Genomic DNA, 24,751 nt, shown 5'->3' with positions numbered 1-24,751 from the left:
TTAACAGGACCCGTTTACTATTTTGCATTTAACCAATATCTTCTGGCAGACACTGGATTATATCATTTTGTTGCATGTGCTTATAACGCAATGATTCAGCCCATAAATCAAAATAATTACATTTATTGTTTACTAATTTAACTTATATAATATTATATGGAATCAACGCAGACCACACGCTAATAAAATATTATATAATATTGTGTTTGATGAGGCCATTCGCTGACCCACTCAATACAAAGAACGCAAATGATAGGCATTTCAAATACAAGTGAAGCGTCAATTAGCATTAATAAGTATAAACAATTTGATATTATAGAACCAATATATAAGATTGGTGATATTGAAAGTATTGGAAACCAACCACAATTTAGTTTCCCTATTCAGTTTAAAACCAGTTTACGTAAATAGATATACACATTAAGATATATTATACTGTATTGTTTTGCTTGATTAAACACCTTATACTAATTTGTAAACACTTAAAAATTGTGACTGTACATAGTATTATACTGTTTCATATATGATTTTGATTAACACATCGACTGTCATGTGACATTTCAAATTTGTAATTATGCCATTGTACTTGAAAAAACATTTAAAATTTTAATAAAAAAACAATCTGTTTATTACATCAAAGAAATCGTATAACAATAATTCCTACAACGCCACTGCGATCTTTTTACCACATTATTTCAGCACCATGGATAAAGTTAATAATATAAAACCATATCAATTTACCATCGCCAGCGGTCTTGTGGCGTGGTAGTAATGATCGCGGGCGGTCACAAAAGTATAACATTTGAGGATTACAGATGACCGCCAGCGGTAAAATTATAATATATTCAACGATATTGTCTTAAATGTATTACTGAATGATTGTTTTCCTTAAATACACACATAATATGTGTTACTGGATGTACTGGTCGAAAGTGCAACTTTTATTTTATAGGTACTAAACCATTGATGGAATCTCTCTAGTTTCTGGACGCATTTTTCGTTTGGATTTTGCATTACAATTTTTTCAATACACACAATTGTTTATGTACAAGTGTACAGCCTAATTTTAGATTCTGAGTGAAACGATGAATGTATTGATTTTACAATGATGTGTGTTTTTTTTTTTTTTGTGTCTGTCATCACCTTTTAGGACAGTAAAAGTGCTTGGATTTTCTTCAACAGTACCTTTTCTGATAAGAAAGTGAATCTAGTTGGTACTTTGGGGGGTCAAAAGTAAAATTTTTCCAATATTTTCAAAAGCGCCGTGAAAAACAACAGAAAAATTAAGCAAAAACGGGAATTTTTACGCAAGATCTGTTTTCGAGAAAATTGATTTTGGTTTTTGGTGTAACTTTAAAACGAATGATTGTAGATACATGAAATTTTCACTGGTTGTTTAAATTTCCATTTTCTATACATGATAAAATATTTTGATTTGTTTTGAGCTGTTTACGGACAATTTCAGTTTCCAATTTAATTAGTTTTTTTTTCTATGAATGTCAATGAAACTTTATTTGTTGAGTAAAAATACTTGAAAATTGAATACAAGGCTCCTACTATATTGTTATAATGACATTTGAAAAATATTAAAAATCCTTAGTCACAGTTTTTTTTTATTAGCATTTAAAGTTCAAAAATTGACAAAATATGTAAAAATCACGAAATTAGCAAATTACTTTCAGTTAATAATTCGTAAAAATTTTTCTTTTTAGAACTAAGATTTTAAAATATAATACGAGATTCCTTATAAGATTATCTACCTTTATCAAACAAAAAACATCTATAAGAAAGTCAAATTAAATTTTTATGGTCGTTTGAAATTCAAATTTTTACAACATTGGATATTCACTCGCGATTTCTCATGTAGCGATTTCCTTATTTTGTTGTAATTCAAAAACGAATAACTGTAGATACATGACAATTTTACTGAAAGTTTATATTAGAATTTCCTATACACCATACAATTTTGAAAATATTTTGTCTCTTTTTGAGCTGTTTACGGACATTTTCAGTTTTCAATTTTTTTAGTTTTTTTTTTCTATAAATATCAATAAAGTTTTATCTGTTGGGCCAAAAAAGTGTAAAAATTTAATACAAAGCTCCTGATATATTGTTATATTGTTACAATATCAGTTGAAAAATATAAAAAATACATAGGCACAATTATTTTTTATAAACATTTGAAGTTCAAATTTTGATAAAATTTTTCAAATTTAAAATTGAATAATTATTTTGTAGTTAAAAATGTATAAAATGTTCAACTTTTATATCTAAGGATTGAAAATTTAAAGCAAGATTACACGTAAATTTTTAATTCTGTTACCAAAAATTCTAAGAAATACATAAGCACAGTTTATTTTTATAGTCATTTAAGTTCAAATTTGGACGAAATTACATATTAAAAAAACCTGGAATAACTATTTTAGTTATTTTGTTGTGATTGTATAATATTATTCTTGGGTATACTTGAAACTTCTAAAGTATACTATTATCATAGAACAATATAGAAGCGAAACTCGATCAGCTGATGGGTGAAGTGTTTACCTATGATCTGAAGTCCGAACAATGAAACTGTTTCCGTAACACTGACATGATGTTATACCCGTATTGAAAAACCGTTTCCGCCTAATAGGCAAGGTATTCTGCGCGGGGTCGGGTTGTTTCCACTGTTTACTTTTATCATAGATTACGTATGCCACACCGTGTTCAAGGTTACAATAGCCCGATTCGGCCAATTCACGGAGTTTCATACCCCTGCTATTATATATCTATGATAGCACCACGGTTTGTTGTTGATGTATAACGCGTTACCTGATGGATATTGTGATATGATTAATTTGGAATTTATTGTTGATACCTATTATAGGTCAATTTTTTTTTATTTCTATAGATAAGTATACCTATAATATATTAATATGTATGTCTAATAACTAGACTGACAAATCTACTCCGCTCAGAATCGTTTTTCTTATTTAATACTTTCCATTATACAGTGACCCACTTGTAACCTACTGTACAGCAGAACGACATCCACTTACCCACCTTTTTAGATTTACTTTTTAGACATTAAAACATCACATCGACTACGGAAAACTGCACAGTAGACAGTATACAAAACCGCATTTGTTTAAATGTCATATGCCATGTTTATGTTCAGCATGCCACCATACCGGTAAAACTTAGGAGCGCATATTATTATGTGTGTGCAGTTACGTACAAAAAAATATATTGTTTCTATTGTTTGAATAAAGACAATCTGTGACGAAGCGACCAATATCGTATCATATACACCAATATATAATGGACCATTATAAAGAGTGTTTCCCAGCTATTTTTATGTTTGGTGTAAATTATAAAATGCACTTAAATGAGATCAACAGCCGTAAAATCTTTAATGACCGATGAACAAGTTTATGTTTTCTGACTAGCTCACTAAAATATTAATACCTATTTATTATATAACTGAAAAAGTTTTTGTTCGACTCTTTAAAATATACAATAGATTCGATTTCGCAGTTGATACAATACATGTTATAAAGTAATAATATTATATTTACTTATCCGAAGTGTAAAATTTAAAATTGTTTTTTTAGTCATTGAATTTATCAAATGATAGTGAAGAACAAGTACCAATACCTTAATTTTAAACTTCTATATTAGTTTCGTGGAATGTTTAGTGTTCAGTGAGGTTCAAATAAATTGTTTATTCTATACGAAATTGTATAACCAAAAAATTATATTTATAAATAAATAAATAAAATGTTCTATATATTATTATTATTCGCTCCTAAATAAAGTTCTGTAAAGCCGTACTTGATTTTACAATACTATTTCAATACGATTTCAATATTTTTCTTCATTTATTCCATTCAAATCTCCCTTTTCTGTTTTACGTTGTTCTAAGAAGTTTTTTTTTTATATTATCTTCCATTTTTTCGAAATAATAACAAACCATAAATTGTATTGATACTATGATCAGAAACGTCCAAAAAAGTTTTACATTTCTTTATCACTTAGCTTTATTTCCCATAAGTAGTGTCTACGGTATTTATTGTGAGCTTATAATGTTTAAGGATCTATAATATATATTATTTCTATTTTTATTTCAAGTGGATAGTTTGCTGTGACTTCATAGTTTATTTACAACGTGAATAATGAATATTGTAGTTTATACATAATAATATAATATTGATCATAATTTTATGTTGACATCTTAACGATGGCCGAAAAAATTCTTTCTTTGATATTTAGTGTGTGAAATTCTGATATAATACGAAACAATATTATATTCATGTACTTGTAATAAATGGTATGTATAGTGGAACTCACACCGTATAAAAAACTGACATCGACAATAACAAAGAAACAATTGTCCATGTGTAATCACTTCTTTCAGTTTGTACAATTTGTATTGCCTTTGTCGGTCTTAAAGATAAATTGATAGTAAGACTATAAAAATGAGTACACAGATATCAGACAATCAAGAGTTTTTAACTATCTCAAAATGGTAAAATACTGCAGATCCATTTGACCGTGTCTCGAGTAGTATTTTTTTCTAATAATAGGAATTTTTCGTTTTAATTTTTTAGTTAAAAATTATATTTTAAATAATTATTTTATTATAATAGAGCAACGGTACCAATGCTAAAATAAAGACCAGTCAGTAATTCAAGTTATTGTGAATCCGTCCAATTGTATACCTACAATTTAATTAGATTTTATTAATCTTGAACCTGAATTAGGTTAGAACTAGGTAAGAAATTAATTTTAAAAAGCATGAATGGTTCTTGGGTCTTACGAATATATGTATAATGACAGCATGTATTTAAAGGCATACATTGGTGAAATAGCATATCCCATAAGCTATAGTTAAACTACAGGTTCAATTAAAACATATATTTTATACTTAAGTATTTTTATGTAATTTTCGTACACAGACTAATGAACGGTATGATAGATTGTCCCGAGTTCTTAACTCTAATTGGTCTTAACTTCCCTGTTTTTGATTTCAAAATTAGAACTTGTTTTGATTTCCCCTTAATTCAAAGGACGTGGGACGACGTATTTAATATTTTGATCCAGTTTCAAATTCAATTAAAAATGTATGTCTTTACTCTTTAATTGATTATATTTAACTGTGACCAGTTTGTTGAATTAATAATATTATTAGTTTGTTATGTATTGATAATAATTTATTTTTTGCCTATACCAGTATACCCCTTGCTGTCGCTAAAATATTAAATGGGTATGTTACAATTTTATTATAACTCTCCAACCTTCTTAGATTTTGAATTGGCCCAAGCCGAAAATAATTATTTTATAGGTACACCGATGAATATAATATAATATACAACAATAATATATAGCCATATAGGTATAAAATTAATAATTATACAACGCTGTTTCACTGTATAATCACATAATAGTTATCATTCCGAGGTGTATCTGCTGTAACATAATATCGTATAGTGAATGTTCACATTTCCAGTTATCATAGGCGCAAATGGGAGGGGGGGCTTTAGGGGCTAATCCCCCCAAAAATGTCCATAGCCCTCCCAAACATTTCCTACATATTGTTTTAAGTTTATTCAATATTATCAAAGTAAGGCCTTATTAGACCTATTAGCCCCCCCCCCCCCAAAAAAAAAAATCTCAAACGCTATTTGCGCCTATGCCAGTTATCCAAGTAACTTAGAATATTCGTCAAATTTTAACTTCATGTTTTATAATATTCACATCTAAAGTTACAAACCTACATGATACATCTTCGACTGTTCTATAATGGCGTGTTCACGTTTAATAATATCGCTGAATATTTGGATATTAGAACTCTAATAAATATGAAATTATACAATTGTATATCCACCAAAAACTACTTAAAGTACAGCTTAAATCTGTTATTTGCATTTTACAAAATACATTCATAATAAATACCTAAAATCAACTTGTGAATTTATGAAGATATTTTGAATAATCAATTGCTTCTCATATGAGTGCACATTTTATTTAACTTGGGGTGCATATATCTTCACATACATCATAATATTATCAAACCTATATAAATAATTTAACATTATTAAATTTGAATTTAATAGTTTAAGTTATTTTATCATAATAACTGTACATTATAACATTCCAGTGAAAACTACCCATGCACAATGAACATAATTATTTTTATTATTAATTTTTGATCAATTAAAATTAAATTAAAACTTAATTTGTTTTTAAATTATAGTTAAACTACACTCATGCATTGTATTTGAGTGGAAAAAATAAACATATAGTTGAAATACGCGATTAATTATCATAACGATTAAAATATATTATTATGATGATTTTATTATCGTGATTTTTTCAATACTCGCAGCCATTTCCACAATTCGATTTTTTTTTTTTTAAGCACTGCCCATCAAGTTACGTTCTTGTTTTTGCCAATCCTAATCTCACATAACGTAAATATATAAAAAAACAATTTACAAAAAAAACATAAATTACTTGAAACAAAATTGTGGAAGTTATTTTATTCATCATAAGACCTAAAGAATAATATGATATTATGAAGGTCGATATTTTGTTTTATAATAACCAAAAGCTCAGATGTACACAAATATCTTACCTAAAATATGTTAATTTAAATTTTTTATTCAGCTATCATACAATCTGGAAATCATAATTATATTACGTACCGTCATGTATTCATAATAGAATAATACAGTAATGTTCTGAGGTAGGAATGCCGTACATAGTTACTCATGAATAGGTAATAAGAATTTATTTAAATACAAATAGGTAAGTACGGCCAATTTTAAGTTGACAAAGTTAAAGAGAGTATGACAAGAATAAATTAATACTTTATTATTTTAATCATTTATATTATGGAGATAGTACACAGGTATAAAAAAAATTATTACAGGTCCATTCAAATTTCGTTTCATTCAATTATAACGGCTTTGAATTGATAATATAGGTAATATAATAGACGTAAAATGGTAGAAAAGGCGTTTTAGTTTTCAGCTGTAGTGGTTAAGCCATTAGAAAAAGCTAAAATAAAACTTTCCAGAAGATATTCATAATATCATCGTAAGGAACTTCGATATTTCTAAAATATACGACTAATATAACAGCTATAACGACGTACTTTGTTCTGTGTTCCCTTCAAATGTATTGAATTCTGAAATGGTTTAGAATCGGATTGAGAATATTGTTTTATCTAAGAGACGAAAAACAAAAATGCACATTTTGATAATGCTTAGGTATATAAATACCTGACTAAGTACTCGTAACTAGTCAGAATTTTAGATGAAGTCTCATTTTAATGTTGTATATTTATTACTATTATAAAAATCTAATTTTCAATTGAAAATCTTACAATAACTTTTAGATTCTAAACGGATGAATGAATCTATTAATTTTACAATAATATATGATGTGATTCTTCTTAGACTTCAGCATCTTTTCTGACAAAGAGAATCCAATTGTTACTTTTGGGAGGTGAAAATGAAATTCAATGAAAAAATGAAAAAATGGTTAATGATATTTTTCTATATAATTGAGAAAAATAAAAAAATTAAATTAGTGGGAAAATAAAATTTAAACATAAAACAAGATCGATTTTGTTATTTTGTTGAAATTCAAAAACGAATAATAAGTGTTTATACTAGCATTTTCTATACATTATATCAAATTTTCAAAATTGTTTTGTTTTTCTCGGTGCTTTTGAAAACTAATAAGAATTTTGACCTTCCCAATGCTCCAACTACATTCACTTTCCCATCGAACAAGATACTTAAATTAGAAATCTAAACATTATTTCGACTACTTATCGTGTACACAGACACAAAAAAATAATTAATTAAAACACAGATCATCGTAAAATCAATACATTCATCGCTCCACTCAAAATCTAAAATAATAATATAATATTAATAACAATTATGTCGAAATACTTTGTGTGTAAAGCGTTATTAATTGTATTAATTTTTATTTTACTGGACAGTGGACGTTAACGTAAAATACATCAACTGGTAAATTTTGTATTGCGTTCATCTCTTCTTTAAAGTGTATTAGTTTAATCTCGTTTTGTTGGATCTAAAAAAGGGTTGTGTAAATTGTTGTTAAAGAATGTTTTTAAACATAGATCAAAAAATTAAATAAAAACATTTAAGGATAAACTAACCCGTCCATTTAACATTATTCTTTGTTCAACTCTAAATATGCAGTATAATGTATATTATGTTTAGAGTGTTTGTATCAAATATTAGCTAAACAATTTATTCATAATCAACAAAAATACAATTTGAATATAATTACAAATATCTTTGTGAAACCTAACATTATATTTTAATTACTGAGCATTATAACAATTGAAAATTTATAATTTTTAGATTGCGTTATGATCAAAATAAAATATAAATAAGTAATCATTATAAATTTATAACTATATTATAAAAAACAAACGTAAAAGATAATATTAATGTTTACTACTTTTTTAAAATGAAGTAATAAGTAATAATTAATAACCAGAGATAGAATTATTAATGACCTAAAAAACAACTGAAAATACCATTAAGACACTGTGATTCGTCACTAATCACTATTATTATAATAACTTAGAATTTATTAGCTATATCCTATAGGTATACCATACGAATTAGTTCCCATACTATAAAAATAATTATTATTATAACGTAAGTACTGCATTTTTAACAATGTTCATATTTGAAAGTAGATGGATCTTATTTGAAATTGGGGAGGTAATATGCAAAAAATTATTTTCAAAATAATATCAGGAAAATTGTTTATATAAAACCAGTTTCAAATAGATTGATTTTTTTTTTTTTTCCTGATTCAAAAAAGATTTGCTATACAGACTGAAGTAGTAGACGGAATAATTATATTATAATTTCTTGACACGATATAATTTTCAAAATATTATAATGGTTCTTTTGTTCTATTTATGGATATTAAAATTAGTCAACTTTTTAGTTTATTTTTGATTTATGTATGATAAAAGTGTTGTTTATTACGAAAATATGTAAATCATTTTGTAGAAAAAAATGCATAACATTTTTAGTTTTAAGACTAAAGGCTTGATTTTTTAATACGAAATTTCTCATAGACTTCTTATCTGGAAAATTAAAAAAGCTTTTTTTTACAATACATTTTATAATCTGTTACTAGCTAGAACAATAAGTGAATTTGGTAGATGAATTTATGGCTTGAAGAGACAAATTAAAGAAGCCTTCAAATAAAGACTAGATTAGTAGGTCATCCCGACATCACCGCCGTTTTAATCTTTTTTTGGGGTTACCTGGTATACTTTTTGACGCACGTCCTTTGATTAGGGGATTGGTGTGGTTTTGGACATTTAAGTTGAATCGCCTGTAAAATGTTTTAGCTACATCGTGGTCGAGCGGGATGGCAAGATCGTTATGTAAGATCTGGTTGGATACATAGAAGGGCGCTTTAGTTATAGCACTGAGGGTTTTGGATTGAAAGCGATGAATACGATTTATGTTTAAGATTTTTGCAGAACTCCATACTTGGATTCCATACGTCCACTTTGGTTTAAAATACAGTTTGTATATAAGTAGTTTGGTTGGTAACTTTATGTGGCTGGAAGTTAGGAGAGAACGGAGAAAACGAAGTCGGTCAGGACAGAAGATTGTTTCAAAGATGAGGAGACCATGTAAGGCGTTGATCAATGATAATACCTAGTTAGCGAGTCATTATAAAGCTGCATATTACATTTTTTATGAGCTACCTATTGAAGTTGATATTTATATGACATTTGAAATTCGAATGTAAAATAATGATTTTTTCTCAAACGATTTGTATATTTTGTTTTATTTCTAAAACGTTAAATAATATTAATACTAATCTTATTAACTTGAAACATTCCACTATTACTTACTATTATTTTTTGTAACTTTTAAAATATTTAGAATGATTTTAAACTATTTATTTATTTAAATTACAATCTGTTCCTACATATAATAAAACAAAATAAATTCAATAGTTAATATAAAATAGATAATTGACATGATGATAGAATCACAACCATTATTAATACGCTAATACCTCTTAAGTAATTAATAGGTTTCTTAACGATTTGTGTATTAGACTGAGTGGTGGATTTTGTTAACTTGGGAGTGATATTAGGATGATTATTTATATTTTTGTGAGGACTATGTTCATTACTGTTGTGAATCCCAGTGTGATAACTGGATTTATGATTGATTTAAGATAATTTATAAGTAAGTAGAATTAATTAACTGTCACATTGGGAAATCTATGGCTGTCTTAAAAATTATGTGACTGGTTATTAGGATGCTGAATAAAAGTGATTTTAGCGTAGGTTTTTGGAATATGGTTTGGAGTAAGTATTTTAGTTTTTATTTTCAGAAACGTTAGGTATGGGTTATATACTAATATTATATGTACAATATTTTCTAGAATTTTCCAGTTAGACGCGATAGTCTGATATCAATCTTAGTTATTCTTAGGTTTTATTGTAGAAGTAAGATAAGTGTTTTGATTGAATGTCTTTGTAGAAATAATAACCTCGATAACTAGCGGGATGCTCTCATTGACATGCGAGATAACTCGAGATTGGCAGTGTTGACAGTTTTCAGTCAAATGAGTTCACTGCATTTAACATAACGTGGTTGATGATTACAGTAGGTTTTTGTGTGGCAAAATATTGAATTACGTTGATCTGGTCCAAACCAACGAAGAAAAAAAGGCAAATAAGTTTTCGTCCGCCATTTAAGTACGTTGATAACTATGGAACTGTGTTGTTTATGTTCCTCTTTATGAATAGCGTATAGGGTGTACATTATGGATAACCACACGAAATTGTTTTTCTTCATGGAATTGATACGTGTGGTAATTTACTTTTTCATCTTTTATTGTGTTAATACATAATTTTTCTAAATGAGTCAGATGAATGTTTTAATAGTTTTAATTCCTTTAGATTACTTTTGTTACTGAATTCATTAGAGCCAATTGCATTTTTAAGTACATTACAAAAATGGAAAATGTCTATATTAGATTTAATGAGTATGGGCGGTTCCTATATAAAAATCTCTGCGTAAATCATTATTGGTTTTGAATATGGTTTCATCTGTGTTGATAGGACAGATTGATTTCGCTTGGGAAATGAGCCCATTCAGCTCATGTCACCCATTGGTATTTTGGCTTTTAATTGTTTTTAGCGAGTCCTGAAAAAAATCCAGGTATCGTCGTTATCATCAATTTCGTGGATAAATATATTATTAAATGGGATAGAGGCTAATTTTGAGACGGAGTTGCGATTAGTAATATTTTAATGGGTGTAATCGGTGGGCACATAACTGGTTGGTTGACTGCCGTAGAGGTCTGTGGCTTATTAATGAGTGGTAAGATTAAATATAATTACGATGTAGTTAACCAGAGTAATTAAATGTTGGGTAAACCTTACCTAGGGATCACCAAACACCAACGTTTTAGACACTCAGCGTAAATTTTGAATCTACGATTTTTTTCTTTTTTGAACGATACGTAATTTAAAAAGATAAGTTGTTGGCCACGTAGATTAATAAAATAATAGCAACGTGTCTGTAATAAACACATATCATCGAAATAGAATCTATTTAGTACCACGTCAATATCTGATATTGACGTGGTACTGATTGGATATTTAAACGTATACTAATGACTTATATCCTCAAATGTTTTTCGTAATTTTGTTATTATTCAAAAATCATTAACCGTAGGAACTTGAAAAACATTCCACTAATACTTAAATTATCATTTTATGTACACAGCAATGCATTTTCAAAGTATTTGGATTTATTTTAAGCTATTTTTACCACGAACCGATTTTCACCATTATATGTTACGTTGGTATTATTGACTTAAATAACAGTCAATACTATATAATATAGGTGTATGAAATAATATGATGTAAGTATATATATTATTATGTGTTTTTTTTTTTTGTTGCTAAAACTAGTTTAACTTATTGTATTAGTAATAAAAAATAAATGTAAATTACTAATAGTTACATAAGTAGAATATTAAATATTAAAATACCCTTAAGAATATAGGCTGACAGATCGTCTCAGCTCAAAAACGTTTTTCGTATACAATGATTTATCATTAAATTTAAAATAATCATATCCATTATAGCAGTCAGTAACCAACTCAGTTACGAGGTACGCCTACTACACAGCAAAGTGACTTCCTACATTTTCTATTATGGATTTCACATAGAGAGAATTTTTTACATTTTCGTAAGTATAACCTGCAGTGGTCTACCTGCGGGTATAAAAACATCAAAAGATATGATATAGGTTTCGTATATGTCCGAAAATATAGAATGACTACATTATTGAATATCATAGGAACTTACTATTTAATAAAAAAAAAAAATATTAACAACATTTTTTAAGTAAGCTCTACGTATAGTATAATTTTTTATAAGACTATACAGGTATAAGCCACGCTTCACAAATGAGTCTTGTCTTCAGGTATCTATGTTCAAAATAATATTGTGAAAGAAAATTCTGTCGCTTTTATTGATTTCCACAGTTATTGGTATTACCTATATAAAATACGAGTATATACATATGACCCTGTTAGGAAACAATACTAACCGGTGATATTCTTGGAGAAATGGATGTAAAAATAATTAAAAAATGTACATATTATATAGGCCCACTGAACTGTGTTGGAATAAAAATATGTATATCAGTATATATATACAGTTGTTCTGTCATAACATTTTCTTTGAAAGGCGCTGTCCTAAAAACCCAATCACAAAATGCTGTTATATTATGCTGTTCAATGCAGGTACTTGATCAAGCTGTGATCTAAATTTATCAATATCAAAATCATTATCAGTTAAGAAATAAATTAAAAAATTGATTGGCCTAATGAAAGAAGTATGAAAACATAAGACAATTCTAACGATAAACAACGGCCTAAGAGTTTGTGTGAAACGAGGTGCCAGGATCATCATGATAGTGTTTTAATTTTAAAATCTTCTTTAAATTATATTATAGGAGCATTAACTAAAATGTAATTTTCAAACGAGCAAGTTTCTTCGTCAAAGGCCAAAATATTACTTACAGGCGTATAGCTGTGCACTCGTGTGAATTTATTATATCACTACATTATTTACTTTCATCATCGTTATGTGTTACTGCACGTGTCAGTAAATTAGGTACCTACAAAATGTAAATAATCATAAAAGTAAAATTTTTGAGAGTAAATACTGAATCACTGATACATTATTGTAATCAATTCGGTATTTTATTTATTGCAAGATTATTTTTTAAATCATATTTTACCCAAAATGTACACTATATTATTTCGATTAATTTACTCACATTTTTTTAGGATACTGAAATCGATGAAAAAATACATAACTAAATCTATATTTGGTAAAATCATACAATTATTTTATTTTATCGTCGAAATTAAAATAAACTAACGCAATAATAAATTAAGCCAGTGTAATCGTAAGTTACTATAGTATAAAGTAGCCGAGAAATGTCATTAATAAATTATATTGTATATTTGTATGTAGAGTTTTTAATATTAAAAATCACAATTTATAGTCTATAAACAATTCGCAGATTTTTATATGCTTTGAATTCAATATTTAATTTAAATATTAACTATATTTTAACGAGTTTTTTCACCAAACAGTTCGACAGCCAACCTGGTCATATAACATGGTTGAATTTCTAGATTTTTATGTAAAAGTATAAATTCTCAGATGTCGGTAGGTACTATTATAATAATAATTTGGTTGAATGGTCTAAAAAACTTTTAATTCAAGTTTTGATTACGTTTGTGAGTGAACTTTCGAGTGTCCTATTCGCTTCAATTAGCACGGCTGCACAAAGCCTTTCAAAACTTTTTACCGCTAGTTATTATTATAAAAATATAATACGATTTTACTGTTGAATTGTCTTTCCGCCTTTCATTCTACTTACCAACCACTTGCAAGTAACCCTGTTGACTCTTCATTGGGTCGGTGTTGATTTGGCACATGTACCATCCCCTGTCAGCTTCTCTAACTTCCCTGATATGAAGATACCATATTCGATGGTCGCTGTGCGTTACCGCGATCCGATGATTCTTCGTGATCACGTGACTATGAATAGTCAATATGGTTTGGGTGTCCACTCTCAGCCAAGCAACCTGAAAGTAAAATTAAATTACGATAAAAGTTTTCGCCAGCATCAGTATTCGTAGAGGTATGTGTGACGTATTAATTTGTCGTATATTGTTTAAAAAGTAAAACACACAACAGTTTTTTAATTTTAACATCATTCATGTTGACATCAAATGTCATACTCTCACATAATATAATATAGTTTATGAACTCTAAGTTTTAAATGTAAATTGTGAACACGAAATAGGGTACGTGACTAGTAAATTACGGACACTTTTTATTTTGGGTTATAGTTGGTACTGCACTTGTACCACTAACAAAAGTGGTTACGCGTAATTGAAATATTGTAAGTTATTTTTAAATAAAAAAAAAGTCGGTGAATAGTTTGTTGATATTTTTTTTTACGTCATTATTTTATTTTATTCCATAAAATAAAAAGAATGTTTTCTACATTAAAATAATTGTTTTTTGTCGTTTTAATTTTACATTTTTGAAAATAGAATATGAATTATTTCTACCTGTCAATTAATGTCTGAATAAAGTGATATTATATACGATAGTAAGCTTTTTATCATTATTTAAAATACAACAACAACAATTTCACTATTGTTTATGATTATAATGATCCAGTAGGTACCCACTACGAATATTATTACTTTTGTACAAACTCATTAACCGTAGTCGATCTTAATCGATATATTATATTATAATATATTCTGTTTTCAATTTTAAAATTGTATATGAAAGTGGAGTGAGTGTATAATATGAGGCTGGTAAGTATCCTAATTAAGTTGTTTCGACTTAAATAACACATTTTTCAGTACAATAAATTGTGCAACTGTTCTTATTTTTGATTTGGGCACTATTAAATCTTTAGGTTCTATGACTTACACAATATAGGTAAATGTTTATTAATTATTAATATATTACATTTTTAAATTGTATGAATTTATTTCTAATTAAAACATCCACTAGATTTAATACCTTGTACGTTGCTAGTCCTTCAACGTTGCATATGAATATAGCTTCTCGGCCAACTGGCACCGTCACATTATTCAAATCTTCACCAAACTTTGGCATTCCTAAAATGTGATACGTACATGCAATTAATATAAAAAAAACTTTATACTTTTTAACTTGCTAGTATAATATTATTCAGATTTTGCAATACTTAAATTAATTTATTATATTATAACCGATTTGTAATACGTAATAACAATATAATATTGTTTTCAAGAAATATTTAACTATGCTTTTGTTTTTTCTTAATCTATTTATTAAGTTAGTATTGGGTACTTCTTTGATCAAGTGATAAACAACGAGGAAGATATACAACAATATTTAATAACAAGTGACTAAACTCAATAAATAATTTTCAATTTCGATCAAGTTCATGCATTATAATATATAGTTTATTGAAATAATAGTACATAGATTGTGATTTCAAATAAGCTAGATTGAGAAAAGGAATTCAGGATATTATGTTATATTTCTTAAGTAATCTTAAGCATATAAATATGTGCATGATTATGCACTGGTTTTAATAATCCAAAGTTCGAGATTTAAATTCTGGTATTAAAACAATACATCTTTTTTTTCATTCGTCAAAGGAAAACGTAGATTATTTAAAGATACCATCAATAATACCGAAGTCGTATACCTATACCTACCGAGATTTATACCCAATGTATGTATTCAAGTTGATAGGTTCTAAGAACTTTCAGATGTTCCTCAATGGAAATATTTAAATTAATGCGTTAGAAAATTGTATTTGCAAAAAATATTCTAAAAATATTCGATAGGTCGCTTGTATTATAAATAATCATATTATAATGATACCTAAATATAAATTATTTCATGATATTTAAGAAATATTTTCAAAGTAAAATATATTTGTACCTATCTACAATAGTTACATATTTATGAAAGATATATTTTTTTTTTTCTATAAATGGCAATAAAATTGTATTTGTTGGGAAAAAAAGCATGACAATTTAATACAAGGCTTCTGATATTTTGTTACAATAGCAGTTGAAAAAAATTAAAAATACAGAAGACATATTATTTAAAACAAGGTCCCGCGTAAACAGGTAAATAAATTACTTTATTCACAATAATATCATAAAAAATACTTAGTAATATGGTATTATGGTCATAGGCTCAAAATCGTTTTTCATATCCAATGATATTATATCATTGAATTCAAATTTAACACCATCCATTACAGTGTACAAGACCCACTTGTAACTTAGTGTACAGCAGAGCGACACCCATTGCCCACCTTTTTTTTTTTTACAATAGGTAGTTCAATATCAAGTCCGATTTATGACTGTATTAGAACATAAAACTTCGGGGCTTTTCAAACTATTTTGAATCCACCTAAACCAGTAAGTTTAAGAAACGTAAGTAAAAACTGTATTGATTACCTACCTACGTGATCAATAGAATGCCGAGTGATTGGAAATATAACAATACCCAGTAAAGTTACTACGTGCATCAACCATTCTACCCATAGCACGATGATAATCTTAATTAATTAAAACTTAAAGCATTACTACTAAACGAACAGAAATAAACGGATATCACCGATAAAAATAATAACCATGGATTCGTACAAAAGATAACCACTACAAAAAAAAGGCAATAAACAATATGGAGTGATAATAATAATGATGATATTATGAATTATAACTTCACATAGTGTGTTTATTTTTCCTAAATTAAATTAACTCAGAACTTGTCGGGTATGGAAAATACTATTAGGTGAAATAAAAATTTTTACGTTTGGTCCCGTGTTACCAAAGCTAATAAACTATATACATGTACGTTATTAGATTACTTTTGAGTAAAATCAATTTTAAACATTTTATAAATAATAGATTTCTCTGCTAGGAACCTATAATATGTAGACTAAACGTTGAATCCCCGTACTTTTTGTATATTCATTCAAAATATTATGTTTCAAGTTACTAGCATAGACTCGGTTTATGCATAACCTAATATAAACGTGGTTTAGTACCTGCATTAGGTTACAGTTAATATTTTGCATTAAAAAACTAAATAAGTAATAATTAAAATATCTAGAACGATTGAAATCAACATTTTTACAAGAAACGCATTTTTTTTTACATAAAATCAGTACATTCTGAGCTCTTATTTTCAATTGTCATAATTCAGGATTTAGTACTACAGGCCTTTTTTGAAACTTGAATGTTTCTTACTTTACCTTATTACCTAATTATAAAATCATTCCTCGAAAATAAATTCTTTACAGTACGCCATAAAAAAAGCCCATCTCGCATCCAATTAAAACAAGAATTCCCAGTGGAAGTGACCTATCTTCTATACTTTACTAAACATATATTAAATAGACCTTCGATATGCTTACGGATGAGAGCACCACTTTGGTAGCTACTTTTACGATTTACTGACTACAGAAAATCGAGATTAAAACTTCACTGTCATTCATGTAGATATTTTAATTCGTGAATTACTGAACAATTTCTATCACACTTATATTAAATAATCACGTGGCCCATGAACAGTAAATTTATAATTTACTAAGGAAAACCTTGAATGAGAATTTTCATGCTTGGTGGTTATTAAAATAAAAAGCTTTAGCTGAACAACAGTAACTCCGTAATTTGGTATTTACTAATAAAACTAAAACAGAAGCAAGTTAACTTCCAACTTCTATACCAGAGTCGTCCTATAATATCAAAAAATATTTTTGCAAACAAAATGCTTGATTATGTATAAATCTCTGAGTATGTCTAATCATACAAGATTTAAATAGGGAGAGAGGAGACCATTTAAACTATTGAATATAATGCATAACTGTGGAAACATTCCAAGAAACTATGTCAAAGCGTATTACAGATGCTACATCGTAGTATCTACTTATATAACATGGTAACATCAAATATGTCTACTTTCATAGACTACCTAACTACCTTCACCTCCTTAGACTTACTGCCAGTGAACTAGCAATCACCTATATCATAAAAATCCCATACCAAAATAATCAGCATTCCCAATATCTTATAATATACGTAATGTTAAGTATTGTATTCTTATAACTGAAAATTCATAATATATTATAATATTATATACTCGACTATATCGATGAAAAAATGTGTTAGTAAATAAAGATAAACGTTCTAAGGGAACTGCAGATGATGAACCCTACATATGGTGATAATCAGTCGAAGGTATTTATATTTATTATAATTAGTAATCATAGTTAGGTATTTGAAGTCAATATTTAAATAGATTATAATATATTATTACATGCAAAACCGAAAAATCATTGACAAATATTCCAAAGGCGACAGGAATTGGTCGTTTTATGTAGGTATTCAAAGTCCTTGGGTCTTTTTTGCATCCAAATTGGTTTTCGATCGACCGTGTTCAATTTCTTCAGTTTTTTTTTTATGACTTTACAGCTTGAAAGAATGGTTTTCCTTCAATTTTCCCGATGAACAAGTCGTTATTATTATTGTTTTGTTTTCTCGTCCAACGCTCTTCGCACCTAAATCTCGAGCACTGGCACAATTTGCATGTTTCCTGGTTTCTTCTTTTATGTTTATGATTAAAAAGAACTTTTTACTCTTTAAAACAACGCACGAATTGAATTGATATGTATAATTATTTAGTTGTGAATTGTTTGTAAAATCAAAAATGATTTCGATTAGTCGTTAACTTGAAGATATATTTAGTAAAGTGCTAGGTATTAAATAATTATTGTCAGTGAGTATCAAGTATTATGACCTATGAATATTACATTTAATTAAATTTCTTAAAAAAAATGGAGACAAATCCTGTGTAATATATTTTTAGAGTGATTAGATATTCGTAATATTTCTGTTACCTGATCGTTAAACTGTAATTGTATATTTATTTAATACTCTAAACAAAACACTTGCAGATAATAGTTAATTAAATTCTTACACATCCCCATACAAAATAAAACCTTTTGAGTTTTCAAAAAATAAACTCATCGCACAGTTGCATTATTGTCATGAATGTGTGTTTATTACTTTGTCTAGAATCTCCATAGTTATATGTACTTATACACAAAATCCATAAAAAGGTAAACTTTAAAAAAAAAATCCAAAATGTATTGTGCTATTATAGATGTACGTATATAGGAAAAGATTATATTTACTCATTATTTTTAAATTAACCAATGGGGATATTAATTGCTGAGAATTATACTTTCTTTATTGAACTTTAATGCTTCAAATCGTAGAACTAGACAATTGGATACTTTGTATGTGCCACTCCACTACATCAGCGTTCAAACTATTGTCAAAATACCACTATACATAGATTATTAATGCAACTTAGAACTATTTAAATGTTGATATGTCCTGTGTCTCGATAGATGATATTAATTATTAACTAAATAGTCTTTTGGATGGATAATCATTAATCATTATATTCGTGTCAATGTTAAACGTTTTAAATTCAGTTTTCATATTGTTATATATATTATATTTTTAACCATTTTCTTTTAGTGAATTATTTTGATCATTATAACGTTTACAAGTCACATATATTATACTTAAATCAGAAACCTATATATAATATATTTATTGATTACATTAATATTTTTTAATTAATGTATTATAATATGTAAGATTAAGTGTCACTGTAATAACAAAATATTATTAGAAAATATATTTAGGAAAACTATTGATTTCTTTAGATATTATATTATATTATACAAATTATGTAAAACACATACAAAATTAACATTTCAAAAGTTCTATCACAAATATTTAAAATAGAAAATGTTTTTTATAAAACATAAATGCATTATATGCACGAAGGTATATATTGAAAAAGTCTGAATACGCAAATACGCTAATATTATAATATATCATATATGTAATCAAAAAAAAAATGTAATTAAATGGTTTTTATAACAATATAATAATATGTAGATGATATATTATATCATATAACATAAATGTGTTAAACCAATAGAGCTGTAATTTAAACTTCAATGGAACAATAATTATAAACAATTGAATTGCATTGTGACAAGCAGGGTTTAAAAAATAGAACAAACATAATTAGAAAATTGGATTTCACACAACTCACCAAAATAATAAAATATATAACGCTGTTGAATTTATCCGTCACCACGATAATGTACTATTCACTATAAAAACATCTCAATCGACCTACATCCAAACAATCAATCACAGACATTTTCTATCACCAGAAATCAATTATTTTCCGTTTTTTCAATGTCTAGTTCTACTATATATACCTACCTACCTACGATTAATACAATTATTGTGTTGCGAGTCGTAACTCATGAGTCATGTGTACCATTTTTAAACTAAAAACAAACTTGTTAAACAAAGTCAAAAATATTTTAAGAACAATCGTAAACTATAAGGACCTCTACATATAACTATTTATAACTTTTGTCGAGAGGAAAAATGTTAACTTTTTAAACAGCTTGCAGTAAGTTGCTTCGGAATTTCATAGTTCATTTGTAGAATTTTAAATGATCCAGCATGATACTTTTAGCAAAAAAGCTACGTCAAAATCAATGTTGGAATCATATAAAATCATTTAATTTGTAGTCAGGTATGTATTAGACGGTTTTTTATGAAAACAAAATAATTTCTTTCAGAAAATGTTTTCAACAATTTAATTTCAAACGAATTCGTATATTTTATTGCTATTTTAATTTGTGCAAGGAAAATGAAACACAGTACAGTATGATGAGTTATTCTTGTTTGTCTACTATAATCGTAGTCAGAGCGTTGGGAATTCACTTCTTCGTGTGCTTTTATTATTTTTTTTCCAGGTCCAAATAAAGACAACGTTGTTAAGGCGGAAACAAAACTGTATACAATGTAAAATATCAATGAAAAAATACAGCTAGTTTTGAGGGTCACATTTATATTTTTCGGAAATTTTCACTCGCAATCTTTCCCCTCTTTTTTACCTCCGGGCCATATTATTACACCCACGTTTCCGTTTTATACGACTCTCTCCACGCATATAATTCAATCTCAAGGTACTGGATTTGAAATTTGTTTAGTCATTATTGTACGTGCTTATTATTTTCTAGGAGCTTGCGTAAGCCTACATCGAGAGAACGAGAAATGGATAGGTAACGTTGATTTCTGATTTGCCATTTGAATAAATACACTTTGGGTATTACGTGTCGAGCTAATCGCGCATGTACCCAAGTAGTGTATAATATAATCAATATATACCTTATATTATGGGATTAAAGTAAAATTAATTTTTTTTACGCAACTCAACGAGCCTCACATTTTATAGTTTTTAAGTTAAATTTAATGCTAATTTGACGATTATTATTCCTACACAATTTGTAAAAAAAAACCAAAGATCCATTGCCAAGAGGAAGGGGGTTATCCTGTCATCACCACAGCAGTCTTGCCGCAAATACGCCACTCTTGTCACTACATAGCTGCAGATTGGACTGACTACAGTCCATGAACCGAACATTATTATTTTAGGTGGTCACTCACAAGCTTCGTATCACATGCCGACATACCGTGCTCACTGCTCAATGTGTCGTTTGTGTTTGTGAGTGGGTGTGTGGTTTAGTGGGTTGGTGGGTGTTGTGTTAGCGTAATGTAATAAATGTATGTGGGACGCGTACACTAGGCATATAGTACCTACAAGTAACATTCAATTATTATACAATTATGTCATTCCGATCGACAGATTTGTCATTTGACGAGTTGTCCGACACCTTTGCTCTGACATTGTGCGTTTGCAAATATTCTGCACACGTCGCCTACCGCAGCGGTTATTATTATCATCACATAATAGTCGCATTCACAATACCAAATTAATAATAATAATATACACGAAATAGTGATGCCACATACCAACCACGGTGGTGTGGACTGATAGCCGGTGGCTGGGTCAAATATTTCATGGGGCTTATCAAATAGTATATTATTTAGTTACCTGATACTATAATATTGTTATAGCTGTGTGAGCAGTTTATTTACGTGTGCCACTAAACGGCAGTAAACTGGACGACACGGTAAAAAAAACCTATTACACGAAAGTCAAATCTAATCGCTCTGTATAATAATAATAATAATATTATTATGGTCTATCTGATTTTAGCGGACACACGATATATCAATTTAAACGAGCAGCAGGTAATTACGCGTGATCGTGCGTGAGTGGCAGCTGGGTCGTAACTCATAACAATATTATTATTATTATTGTATCACCCAGTTTTTATTTATTTTTTAACGTTTTTATTTTCTGTGTATTATAATTAATAATATGGTAATAATAAAGTCCAATAACACGGGTAATAACATTTTATGAATATTTGTCGAAATTGTTTTTAATTAAATTTTATTTTTGACATTTTTTATTAAATTGTATGTTTAGCCTAACCTGCTATTATGTTGTGCAGTAAAATCAAAACCACAAACACGCCTACTGCACTCAATAATAATATTATAAGTAAGTACTATATCTTCTGAATTTTAAATGTTTATTAAAAAAAATAACAACTATATATTTAATATTTGGCAACCAAAATATTTGTAAAAGTATTCTACTTCAGATTACAAAATTCAAAATATAACTTGCCATTTGGATAACAATGATAGTGGTTTCAAAAACAAACAAAAAGGGGAAATATAAAACTTTAAGTTGCATAATATAACAACCTAAATATTCAAATTCAATTATTTCTAAAACAGTTTATGCTTTATTTTTAAGTTATTAGTTCATATCTACAAAAATAAAACCTAACATCATGTTGAAATAACAAAAATATATTATTGCACATATTTTATCAAAAAAAATAAAACAATATCCTGTAGAAGGCAACCACAACATACAATAAATGCAAAAAAATACCTTAAAAAATAAACGCATACTCAGTCATGAAGCAATAGTCTCAGGATTCATGCTATACACATGACAGCGGTTTCCTAATGTCATTGTACGTATTTATTTATATTCATATTAATTACACTATTGAGTATGGATGACTGGATTTTCTATTGAGTGTTATCATTTGCGTCACTGCTTTGGTCATTTTTATTTGTTTTAGGTACCTATAGGTACGTAAAAAAAAAGTTCATGTATTTTTTAAAACAATTCTACTCATTATTATTGAAGCTTCATAGGATTTCATCTTCAGTTATTTACAAAGTAAATTTGGTTTACAATACGTATAATTTATTATACCTAAGTGTCTGAAGCTAAATTTCAAACGTCGGTATTCACGATCTCTTAACGCATTTTCGTTGAAAGGAAAAGGTAATAAATTAAATATTAGAAACTGACCACTGACTGATCATCTTTACTTATACCAGTTTGCCAATAATATTTTATTCTTTCTTATAATTTTATTACATTATTTCATATTTTTTAGAAAGATTATATTTTTGATATTTTAAACGTGCAGATTATATATTTTTTTTGATACATGACATCAAAAAATGTATTACGTTATATAATATTATTTAGTACTTGTATACAGTATACATCATAGAGTAGTATAACTCAGTCGATAAGAACATATATGCTTGACATTGTCGTACTATAAGATCCCCCTGGTGGGGGGGGGCTGTACCTTCTCGTGGTCCTCCCTGTAAGTAGTGGAATTCCTAAGGTGCTTTCTAATCTATGAGATCGAAATTAGCTTAACATGCCACGAAACCAAACAGCACAAAACCGACCGCCAGACGTCTCATGTAGACCTCCTGGCATACTCGGAAAAACAGCCCTTCTCAGGGCTACCCTGACCCACGCGATATTCGCGTAAGCCATAGCACAACACCTAAACCTTTCAAAAATAAATTTCAAAAACAAAAATAAACAGACTTTTCATGATAGGTCAAGAGCCTTAAACATAACCAATAAAGAACATTACACCCCAGAATGTAATGACTCAAAGAAAAACACAAGAATCATACACCTTAACATAGAAGGATTAACAAGCTCTAAAGCAGAAATACTCGGTAAAACCTTTAGCAACGCCGACGTGCTAGCCCTACAAGAGACTCACATCCCAGACGGAGAAACAAGGCGTCTGAGGATCCCTGGTTTCAGGTTGATTGACTACATTGGGTATCCAAAGAATGGTCTGGCCACCTATGTTAACCATAAGGTGGAGGATCGCCTTGTCAATCCAGTTACTGGTAACGAACATACAGTTGGTATACGTTTGGATAACCTCATCATCTACAATGTATATAAGCCTCCTTCAATCAACTGTTCCCACTACATGCTTCCAACACCTCAATGTCCTACAGTATACGTCGGAGATTTCAATTCTCGTAGCACCAACTGGGGCTATACAACTGAAAATGAAAATGGAGAACGGCTATGTAGCTGGGCGACACTCAACCGCCTGCAACTATTATACGATGCCAAACAAGGCGGCACCTTCGTTTCTGGCAGATGGGGCACAGCAACAACTCCTGACCTTTGTTTTGTAGCAACAGACTCCCATGATCAACCCATAAGAGCTTCCCGCACTATTTTACATAACTTCCCCAGAACACAGCACAAACCAGTATCAATAGACATAGGTTTACACCTACC

At 28.4% G+C, this 24,751-nt stretch overlaps 1 protein-coding gene across 1 annotated transcript in view; it reads right to left on the bottom strand.

The window, feature by feature from the left end:
* LOC100166709 (lachesin-like) overlaps positions 1–24,751 on the bottom strand; it is a 173,856-nt gene that overhangs the window by 61,990 nt on the left and 87,115 nt on the right. The window contains exons 2-3 of the mRNA XM_029487260.1: positions 15,152–15,249; positions 13,986–14,193 (exon numbers count right to left, since the gene is read on the bottom strand). Of these exons, the coding sequence (XP_029343120.1) occupies positions 13,986–14,193; positions 15,152–15,249 (306 nt within the window). The remainder of the gene's footprint in view (positions 1–13,985; positions 14,194–15,151; positions 15,250–24,751) is intronic.

This window comes from Acyrthosiphon pisum, chromosome A1 (genome assembly GCF_005508785.2).
Source record: "Acyrthosiphon pisum isolate AL4f chromosome A1, pea_aphid_22Mar2018_4r6ur, whole genome shotgun sequence".
NCBI lineage: Eukaryota > Metazoa > Arthropoda > Insecta > Hemiptera > Aphididae > Acyrthosiphon > Acyrthosiphon pisum.
The sequence above is the reverse complement of the archived record's forward strand: the minus strand, read 5'-3'. Positions and strand labels throughout refer to the sequence as shown.